We start from the raw sequence: 10,206 nt of genomic DNA, 5'->3' as shown, positions 1-10,206 counted from the left end.
CCACGGGGTCAAGGGCGTTTCAACATCCCATCCACTAGGCGACCTTCAGGAACCTCTCAGATTTCACAACCAGCCTCCGCTCACGTGAGCACTGTTCACTTGTGCGCACGCGCGCAACTGCTCCCAGGACCGATCGGGACTGCGCAGGCGTTCCAGTGAGCACGCGGAAGCCATTGGTAGGAATCATGGGAAAGGGACGAGGGAGGGGGTGGAGCCGCTGGGAGCGCGGAGGCGCTGGGGCTGTGGGCTGGGATTCGCTAGAGCGCTCTCCGGGCTGCTCATCCTGCTTATTTGATGCACGGTGGAGATGCCTGGCCGGGGTGCGCGACCCGAGGACGGCGCCGGGCTGGTCTCTACCGACAACTCGACCCAACACAAGGAGGATCTCAGCAGCAAGGTGAGTGTGGGACGAGGTGACAAGGCCCCCAGACTCGGCACGGGGCGCCGCTCTCTCCCGGAGAAGATGCACGGCGGCCGCGAGGTCAGGTCTCGGCTTTGCCCCGCTGCCTTGACAGCTACAGTTATAAGAGAGACCTTGAAACTTGCCCCGAGATTTGACCCAGATGGCAGTAGGGCGGAGGTTTAGTTGTTTTTTTGTGTGTGCGTGTTTTTTTTTTTTTTTTCCAAATTATCGATTTTTTTAAAGTTTTATTTTTAAAATTATCATGTAGTAAAATTTGGCTCTTTTCCTTTCTCTAAATTTAACACATGTATAAATTTGTGTGACCACCACCAAGATACAGAACAGTTCCATGACCCCAAAAGACTCCCTTTTTAGCCATGCACTCCCCCACCCAGAACCTCTGGCAACCCCTGATCTGCTCTGCATCAGGACAGTTTTATCCTTTCCATAACATCATATAGATGAAATCATAGCATATCCGTATCTCATTCAGCATAATGTCTTTGAGATTCATGGCTGGGTTTTTTTCTATGTACTCTCTTTTAAAACTTATAGAAATACCACCCACCCTAGACCTGCTGCCTGTATTCTCTGTCTCAGAAAATGTCACCACCATCCATCCAGTTATCCATGCCAGTAACCTGGGAGCCAGCCTTTATGTCCATCACGAAGTCCTATCAGTTACACTTTTGAGGCCCATTTGAAATATGTCCCTTTATCACTGTGTACACTCTTAACCATCCTAAACCAGCCTCTTTCATCTACCATAGGGAATCCTGCAAAGGTTTTTTAACTGGTCTCTCCTTATCCATTGCTATCTTCTTCCAGTCTATCCTTCACCCTAGTCGGAGCTATGCTCCTAAAACAGGTATCTGACTGTCACTCTTCTGCCCCTGCCCCCAAAAGGGAGCGAATACAAATCTTAACTGCCATAAACAGAAGAAAAACAAAAAACAAAACTTAAAAAATATATTTGAGATGAGGATGGCTATAGCCTTTCAGGTAATAGATCTCCTAGATAATACTTTGGTTCTGTCCCAAACTGACAGTGGCATCTTGGGCAAGTCTCTAATCCCTCTATCACAGTTCCTTGTCTGAAGTACGAACATATACCTGCCATTCCTAAAATGAATGGGAAGGTGCTGTTCAAACATAAGCCTCAAGGAGGTTGTACAAATTCAGTCTTGGAATTCAACTCAGTCTCAGTCGAGTTACTACAGTGACTGTCAGCTGCAGAGCAAGAAAGGTATACATCTGTGGGGAATGAATTTTCAAACCACACACACCCAGCTCTGATTACTACCATAGCATGCCACTTATACTGATGTATGACGGATCCTTGAGGCCTCTGAGGTAGGACAAAGAGTCCGAGGTAAGACAGAGGTGATAAAATGTGGTTTTAGAGGCTCTAGAGATAGTGTGTAGTCAGTCATGTTCACAATATAACTACCATTACTGAAAAGAGTTTAAAAGAAACTGAGTTTCCACTTAGTTGAGCCCTCTTCTGCTAATAAAAAGTGAGACCTATTTCAATAGTGCCAGTCCTGTGCTAGCCTTTGAGATACAGAGGAATAAAGCAAAGATGGAAAGTGATGGGTCGTACTACCCCAGGTAGGGCACTTACTACTACTTGCTTAGTCTGAATGTGTGGCTGCACCATTTAGTACATAAATCGTGAAAAGCATGGGTATTGGCTGGGGCGGGGAGTGCCCACTGTTCATTCCATTTGGTATTTTTTTTAAAAAGCTAAAAAATCGTTGAAAAGTTGGTATTACTTTTGAGTTTTGGTGCATACTGTCTTTTTTTTTTTTTTGCACTTTCTCTATAAATCTTATTAACTATGGCTTTTGCCTGAATATGAATGAATTCTGGTTACCAATACCCTGTCTGGGCTAAATGGGCCATCTGACGCTTTGTAAGTCTAATCACTGTTTCTTCTCCCAACTTTTCCCCACCTGCACTTCCACACAGACTGCTGTTGAATCTATGTATTCACAGACTGCCCATTTGGACAGTCAATACTTTATAGCCCCTTATCCTATATCTTTAATTTTAAAGGGCCCTTATTGAGCATACTTTGATAACCTTAGATTTAAGAATGTTTTCTTTATTCCAATAGATTAAAGAACAAAAAATTGTTGTGGATGAGCTTTCTAACCTGAAGAAGAACAGGGTGAGTTATCAGAGTTATTCTGAATAGTATGTGGGAGGGTTTGATTATATCTTATTAACTGTATACAAAATTTATGAGTTATATATGATTTATATTTATATTAAAATTTACAAGATTTCAGGATTTTTGAATTAAATTGCAAAAGTGAAAAGTGTCCATGATTTTTAAATATATATCATATATAGATGTCTATATATTAACCATAGCTGATGATAATCTTTTCGCCATCATATGCAATTCACATTGCCTTCAAACCAAATGATACAAATTGTACTATGTTATCTTGGAGCTGTAGTCACTAATGGTATTTATTTTATGCTTGAATTTGGTGTTTTCTTTTGAAATAAATGAACTTTATTGAGAAGAGGAGAAACTATTCAAGTGAATGTGATTGTGTTTAAAAAAAAAAAAGATAAATGCTTCCCCTTACAACCCCCAGCTTCTTTACTGAGTTTCCAAACCTTTAACATGGTTATTTAACTTCATTTCCATTAATATATTCATAAAAAAGCAAGCAAGCTACTGCTTCATATGTTGTTATACTGCCAAAAGATATATTTTAAAGTTAAGAAATGATTTGAGCCCTTTAAAGCATTTAAAAAGTTACTTAATAACTGACAAGTTAAACATTTCTGATATATGGAATATTAGAAGTTAAGGTACAATTGATACAAACTTTTTAGAGGGCAAATTGGCATAATGTATCGAAGTCTTAAAGCCATGTAACACTTTGTTCCAGCAGTTCTATTTATAGGAATTGATACCTAGGAAAGTATCATGAGAGTGGCAAAAATTTAGTGACAAAGACATTCGTCACAACATTGATTTACAATGGCGAAGAGTTAGTAACACTTAAATGACCAAATAAACTGTAAAATTACTAAAGAAAGATGGTATTATAGTATATGCAGAGAAAAAAAGTTCTACCTCAGTGTTAATGGTAGCAATTTCTAGATAGTTGGATAATGGGTGAGTTCTATTTGTTTATCTGTATTCGCTAAGGTATTGTTCTGAATATGTAACTGAAGTTCAAGCAGTTCAGAGTTTTAACATCTACTTTTTAGATCAAATCATGATATTAGCCTAAATTATGTTTTGCAGAAAGTATATAGGCAGCAACAGAACAGCAACATATTCTTTCTTGCAGACCGAACAGAAATGCTTTCTGAAAGCAAAAGTAAGTTTTTTTGGTACATTATGTAGAAACACAAATTCTTTTATGGGCTTTCTGTAGAAATTCATGATGGTGCCTGAATTATACTGTCCACATCTGAATGTTTAAATATATATCTAAAGATTGGATGGTGGTATACCTGTTAATAAAATTAATCCAATGGTTTGGTTTTCTTCAAGTTAGCCTTCCAAGGATGTCAACAGTAAAAATAAAATCAAATTTTAAAAAATGTAAGATGTGTTAGGAAGCGATAATAATTAACATAAGCTTTAGAATTTTAGAGAGATCTAGGTATGAAATATTGTTCTACCACTTTCTACCTTTGTGATTTTGAGTGAATCACTTTGAGCCTCCAAAGTCTTATGGGATTTAAATAAAATGATATGTGTATATAATGTGCATAGCCCAATGCCTGGGTCAAAGTAAGCGTTTAACAGACAGAAACGAGTTCCCTAAATAATAAACATTCTTCATTAGAAACCTGTTGTAAATTATTATTCAAGCCAACACAGTACATATACTCCTATGGTTTGATCTTGGAAAATAGTTGTTTTGCCCTTTGAATTACCAGGTAAAGGTTCAAGAATTTTTATTTCACTTACTATGTCTTCTCCCCTCCCCCACAGATATATTGGATGAGCTGAGGAAAGAATACCAAGAAATAGAAAACTCAGAGAAGACCAAAATCAAGAAGTAGAGCTTGATTTTTACATAGCAATGTGTGGCATTTGTTGTGCAGTAAGCTTTTCTGTTGAGCATTTCAGCAAAGATTTGAAAGAGGATTTACTACGTAATCTTAAATGGCGGGGACCCAATAGTAGTAAACAGTTGTTAAAGTCTAATGTTAACTACCAGTGTTTATTTTCTGGTCATGTGCTTCACTTAAGAGGTGTGTTGACTGCCCAGCCTGTGGAAGATGAAAGAGGCAATGTATTCCTGTGGAATGGTGAAGTCTTTAGTGGAATAAAGGTTGAAGCTGAAGAGAATGATACCCAAATAATGTTTAATTATCTTTCCTCTTGTAATAATGAATCTGATATTTTGTCACTCTTCTCAAAAGTCCAAGGTCCTTGGTCTTTTATATATTATCAAGCATCTAGTCATTCTTTATGGTTTGGTAGGGATTTTTTTGGTCGTCGTAGCCTGCTTTGGCATTTTAGTAATTTGGGCAAGAGTTTCTGCCTCTCTTCAGTTGGCACCCAAACATCTGGAGTGGCCAATCAGTGGCAAGAAGTTCCAGCATCTGGAATTTTCAGAGTTGATCTCAAGTCTACTTCCATTTCCAAAGGTGTTGTTTTAAAATTGTATCCTTGGAAATGTAACTCTGGGGAAGATGCTATCAAAGAATGTGTTAATAGCTTGACTCAAATTTCAGCAGATTCACCAACATTTGTATCAGTGGTAGCAAATGAAGCTCAACTGTATCTTAAAGAACCTGTTGTCCCTTTAAATATGATGTTGCCACAAGCTGCATCTGAGATCCATTACAGTAGCATTTCCAGTGTCCCACTGACAAGAGAGACCCTTCAGGTCTTTCTTACTGATGGACACATGAAGGAAGTAGTTCAGCAGTTCATCGATGTCCTGAGTGTCGCCGTCAAGAGACGTGTGTTGTGTTTACCTAGGGATGAAAACTGGATACCAAGCGAAGTTTTGAAAACTAGTAATAGGAAAGCAAATGTTGCAATCCTGTTTTCTGGAGGGATTGATTCCATGGTCATCGCAGCCCTTGCTGACCGTCATATTCCTTTAGATGAACCAATTGATCTTCTTAATGTGGCTTTCATGACTAAAGAAAAGACCATACCAGCTAGTTCTAACAAAAAAGGGAGAAAAGAGAAAAATCATTGTGAAACACCCTCTGAAGAATCCTCTAAAAATGTCACTGCTACTACTAATCCTGGTGCACAATTCAACGTGCCAGATCGAATCACAGGAAGAGCAGGACTAAAGGAACTGCAAGCTGCCGATCCTTCCCGGGTTTGGAATTTTGTTGAAATTAATGTTTCTCTAGAAGAACTGCAAAGATTAAGAAGAACCCGCATATCCCACTTAATTCGGCCCTTGGATACAGTGTTGGATGATAGCATTGGCTGTGCAGTCTGGTTTGCTTCCAGGGGAGCTGGTTGGTTAGTGACCCAAGATGAAGCAAAACCATATCAGAGCAGTGCAAAGGTATGACACAGTATTTCTGCTCAGGATTTCTGAGACCTGACTTTGACCCTTAAAGCTTTTAGCGTTTAAGTTGCAAGAATATAGCGTATTTCAGTTGCATTTAAACTACAGCACAAAGTATATGACTTTGTAAAAATTGGGCCTCTTTTACTATTGTATGACTTTGCCTTATGGCCTTTCTCCAAAAATGTTCTTTGGGATTATGATTTTTAAGCTTGACTTTTATCTCAGTTATTTTACCTTACTGCATAGTAGATAACATTTCTTGTATGGATTTCTTTAAACCTTTATAGGTAGTTCTTACTGGAATTGGTGCAGATGAGCAGCTCGCAGGTTATTCTCGTCATCGTGTCCGCTTCCAGACACACGGGCTGGAAGGATTGAATAAGGAAATTGAGATGGAACTGGGTCGAATTTCTTCTAGAAATCTTGGTCGTGATGACAGAGTTATTGGTGATCATGGAAAAGAAGCAAGGTAATTCTTATTATCTGTCTGAGGGTTGTTGGGTAATTTTGTAAAAACAGTAGACTGTAAAAGGAGACTTTTAGGTTCTGTTTTCTTTGGAGACTTGTTCAAGTGAATAACAGTAGCAGCAGTATCTTGCCTTTATATTACAAACACAGTCAGTCAGAAGCAAAGCTGTAGAGGAGCCAGAGGAACAGTTTTTCCAGAACTCATTCTCCAAGAAAGGGCTTTTCAGTAGTTTTCAAAGATGATACAATGACATGATTGCTTTTAACACTACAGTGAAACACTGTAAAACTGGAGGTAGTGAAATATTGAGAGAAGGTATTTAAAGGACTTTGTTTTGTTTTGAATGTTTGCTTTCCTCCCAATAAGGACATAGTCTAACTCCCAGGCTTTCTCCTCCAGTGTTACAGAGCCTGACTGACTCTGCAGACATTCCTGTGTGTACAGGCATACCTAGAGATACTGCAGATTCAGTGGCAGACAGCTGCAAGTAAAGCGAGTCACGTGAGCTTTTTGGTTTCCTGGTGCATACAAAAACTATGTTTACACTATACTGTAGTCTATTAAGTATACAGCAGCATTATGTCTAAAAAAACAACATATATATCTTAATTTAAAAATACAAAACAAAAAGCAATCACAGTGGTATCATCAGAGATCACTGATCACATATCACCAGAACAGATATAGTAATAATGAAAACTTTGAAATATTGCAAGCATTTCCAAACTGTGACACAGAAACATGAAATGAGCAAATGCTGTTGGGAAAATGGCACCACTGATAGACTGTGCTCATCGCAGGGTTGCCACAAACTTTCAATTTGTAAAAAAAAAACAAAACCACAGTATCTATGAAGCATAATAAAACAAAGTATGCCTGTGAAGATCCATACTGATTTAAATGGTGGTTCCAGTCCTGGATTCCCCTCTGTCATATGTTTTTTGAACACAGTTTAGTCGTATGTTGCAGATTATCTAAAAGTTTCAGAGATCAAGGCATTTTCATGTGTATATTCTTTTTTTTTTTCTTTTTTCTTTTTTTTTTTTATTATTTTTTTGGGGGTACACCAAGTTCAATCATCTGTCTTTATACACATATCCCCGTATTCCCTCCCTTCCTTGACTCCCCCCCCTCACGTCCCCCCCACCCTCCCCGCCCCAGTCCTCTAAGGCATCTTCCATCCTCGAGTTGGACTCCCTTTGTTATACAACAACTTCCCACTGACTATCTATTTTACAGTTAGTAGTATATATATGTCTGCTACTCTCTCGCTTCGTCTCAGTTTCCCCTTCACCCCCCGCCCCCTCCAATACCTCAAGTTCTCCAGTCCATTCTCTGTATCTGCATCCTTGTTCTTGTCACTGAGTTCATCAGTACCATTTTTAGATTCCGTATATGTGAGTTAGCATACAATATTTGTCCTTCTCTTTCTGACTTACTTCACTCTGTATGACAGATTGTAGTTCTATCCACCTCATTATATATAGCTCCATCTCATCCCTTTTTATAGCTGAGTAATATTCCATTGTGTATATATGCCACATCTTCTGTATATTCTTTTTTAATCTTAGGAGTTTGTGTTTACCTACAACATGTTTCTGATGATAGTGAACAAGTTCTTGAATACAACTTTTTAAAGCATTAAGGATAAAAGAAGATGTGTCATTTAATTATAAAATACAGAAGTTTGTTCAAGTAGGTTATTTTATTAAGTGGTAGTTTTACTACAAGGGTACAAGTATGCAAGAACAAGGAGTCCAAATAATTTGCTTCATGGGAATCGGAACATCATAATACACCAACTTTGAGACGTCATTGTTTCTTGTTTCTACCTTGTCATTCCTGTGTTGCCAGTTATGACATGTAATATCATAATTCTCAAAATTTCATTATAAAGAAACAAGTAATGCCACAATACAAAGTGTGAAAAATGTTTCCCTTTTGAAGGGTATATGTGTATGAGAGAGAGAAAGAGATATTCCATCCATTATTTCAGCTAAGTCAGAGAAAAGGGAATTTATTTTATTCAGTAAAAGCAGTTAATTCTAAAACTTGCAGGACTTCCCTGGCGGTCCAGTGGTTAAGACCCCACACTTCCACTGCAGGGGGTGCTTGTTCGATCCCTGGTCGGGGAACTGAGATCCCACATGCTGCATGGTGCGGCCAAAAAATAAAAATAAAGACCCCAGTATGACATCCTTGGGTAAAAATGGATGTGAAGAATGTTTAAAATGGCTAATACAGCATTGTAATTTAACAAACACCATTATAGGGGCTAGATCTAAACCAATTTATTGTGGATTTTGGCATACATATTTACCGTAATCTATTTAGCTTCTCTTAATTAAATTTGCTTTCACAGTTAATTCATTTTTATAAAATATGTTGAATAACAAATGCCTTTGCCCGTTCCGATCTCTCTACTTAAGCTAGAATAAAATGTAGTGAAATAGAAACACTAGGGTGATTGTATTGCATTTTGAGGAATTGGAGAGGGAGGGGGCAGGATTAGAGTATTTTCAACAAAAAAAGAACAGAATTTGCTAGGAAATTAGGGAGCCAAAAGAGCAGAAAGTTGTTTTGTTGTTTTTTCTTAATCTAATATTTTGTCCTATTACACCAATTTGTCACCGTTTAAATGGTTTAAATGTAATTACAATTTTGACACTATGAATTTTGCCATAAGTAAATGTTTTACAAGTTCAGGATAGTAGAGCCATTCTATATTGGTTTTGTATTCCTAAAGTTCAATTTCTTTAGACATGTAAAGAGCAGACACAGATTGAATAATTAAGACCATGCTTATTTTCAGGGCATCCCCAAAGATACCTTGTGAAACAATTTGAAATTATTTCTTGACATCATAGGCTTAATTTGTTTATCTACTCGGGGAATTTCTTTATATTTTAGCATATGTATTAAAATTAGACAAGTGTTGTGAAATAGTTTTTTAATGAAATTAAATTTAGCCATAAAATTGTGCAAATAACTAGAATATTTTTATCTAGAAAAATAGTGCCCTCAAAAATAAATTTATATTGTAAATTTTGACATATTGAATAAAATGCAAAAGAAATAACTACAACAGATTGATTTTTTTTTTAATAATAGCTATACTTTTTATTTTAGATTTCCTTTCCTGGATGAAAATGTTGTCTCCTTTCTAAATTCCCTACCAGTTTGGGAAAAGGCAAACTTGACTTTACCCCGTGGAGTTGGTGAAAAACTAATTTTGCGCCTTGCAGCAGTGGAACTTGGTCTAACAACCTCTGCTCTTCTGCCAAAACGGGCCATGCAATTTGGGTCCAGAATTGCAAAAATGGAAAACAATAATGAAAAGGCATCTGATAAATGTGGAAGGCTCCAAGTCATTTCCTTAGAAAACCTTTCTCTTGAAAAAGAGATTAAAATGTGATATTTCACAGTGTAACAACATTTACTGAAGGATGATTTTAAAAGAAAAATAAAATACTCTGCTGCTTTATTATTGTATAACGTGGCTGTAAAGTTCATTATGTGAACTTTTACTTGTAGCGTAATGCAACCAATTTAATCATATCGGCACTCCGGAGAAACAGATTATACTTGAAAGAACAACCTGGATATTTTAAATTGTGATATTAACTTTGTTTTGAGCTCTTACATAGTAATGTCCCACAAGCAACACTGAAAGTAGGCAGCTTTTATTGACTCTTTTCATGGTAGCTGTATCCAGAGATGACTTAATTGTTGCTATTTAACAGATAAGAGAAGTAAGGTTTAGAGAAGCTAAGCAGTTTGTTTGAGATTCCCACTCCTGAGAGATA

The 10,206-nt window shown here is 37.5% G+C and overlaps 2 protein-coding genes across 3 annotated transcripts; both read left to right on the top strand.

The window, feature by feature from the left end:
* The first annotated feature begins 200 nt into the window (after positions 1–200).
* ASDURF (ASNSD1 upstream open reading frame) lies at positions 201–6,355 on the top strand. Of its 2 annotated transcripts, XM_057746585.1 has the most exons (5): positions 201–397; positions 2,523–2,576; positions 3,678–3,753; positions 4,377–4,443; positions 6,219–6,355. In XM_057746585.1, exons 1-5 carry the CDS (start codon positions 308–310, stop codon positions 6,220–6,222), a joined length of 291 nt encoding a protein of 96 aa, XP_057602568.1. In that variant the 5' UTR covers positions 201–307; the 3' UTR covers positions 6,223–6,355. The 2 variants fall into 2 exon arrangements, with proteins under 2 accessions (XP_057602568.1, XP_057602567.1); XM_057746584.1 differs by lacking the exon at positions 6,219–6,355 and having other exon boundaries at positions 4,377–4,515.
* On the top strand, positions 4,468–9,978 carry ASNSD1 (asparagine synthetase domain containing 1). The gene is made up of 3 exons (XM_057746583.1): positions 4,468–5,925; positions 6,219–6,400; positions 9,530–9,978. Exons 1-3 carry the CDS (start codon positions 4,468–4,470, stop codon positions 9,813–9,815), a joined length of 1,926 nt encoding a protein of 641 aa, XP_057602566.1. The 3' UTR covers positions 9,816–9,978.
* Positions 9,979–10,206: the final 228 nt, after the last annotated feature.

This window comes from Hippopotamus amphibius, chromosome 8, assembly GCF_030028045.1.
Source record: "Hippopotamus amphibius kiboko isolate mHipAmp2 chromosome 8, mHipAmp2.hap2, whole genome shotgun sequence".
Taxonomy (NCBI): domain Eukaryota; kingdom Metazoa; phylum Chordata; class Mammalia; order Artiodactyla; family Hippopotamidae; genus Hippopotamus; species Hippopotamus amphibius.
This window is presented reverse-complemented; position numbering and strand designations above follow the sequence as displayed.

Bases quoted from the DNA above. Each gene is read 5' to 3' on its own strand.
- ASDURF (XM_057746585.1), top strand. From the start codon at position 308: ATGCCTGGCCGGGGTGCGCGACCCGAGGACGGCGCCGGGCTGGTCTCT. The intron at 398-2,522 runs GTGAGTGTGGGA...TTATTCCAATAG, and splicing joins AGGAGGATCTCAGCAGCAAG to ATTAAAGAACAAAAAATTGT. The intron at 3,754-4,376 runs GTAAGTTTTTTT...CCTCCCCCACAG, and splicing joins AATGCTTTCTGAAAGCAAAA to ATATATTGGATGAGCTGAGG.
- ASNSD1 (XM_057746583.1), top strand. From the start codon at position 4,468: ATGTGTGGCATTTGTTGTGCAGTAAGCTTTTCTGTTGAGCATTTCAGC. The intron at 5,926-6,218 runs GTATGACACAGT...AAACCTTTATAG, and splicing joins CATATCAGAGCAGTGCAAAG to GTAGTTCTTACTGGAATTGG. The intron at 6,401-9,529 runs GTAATTCTTATT...TTTTTATTTTAG, and splicing joins GATCATGGAAAAGAAGCAAG to ATTTCCTTTCCTGGATGAAA.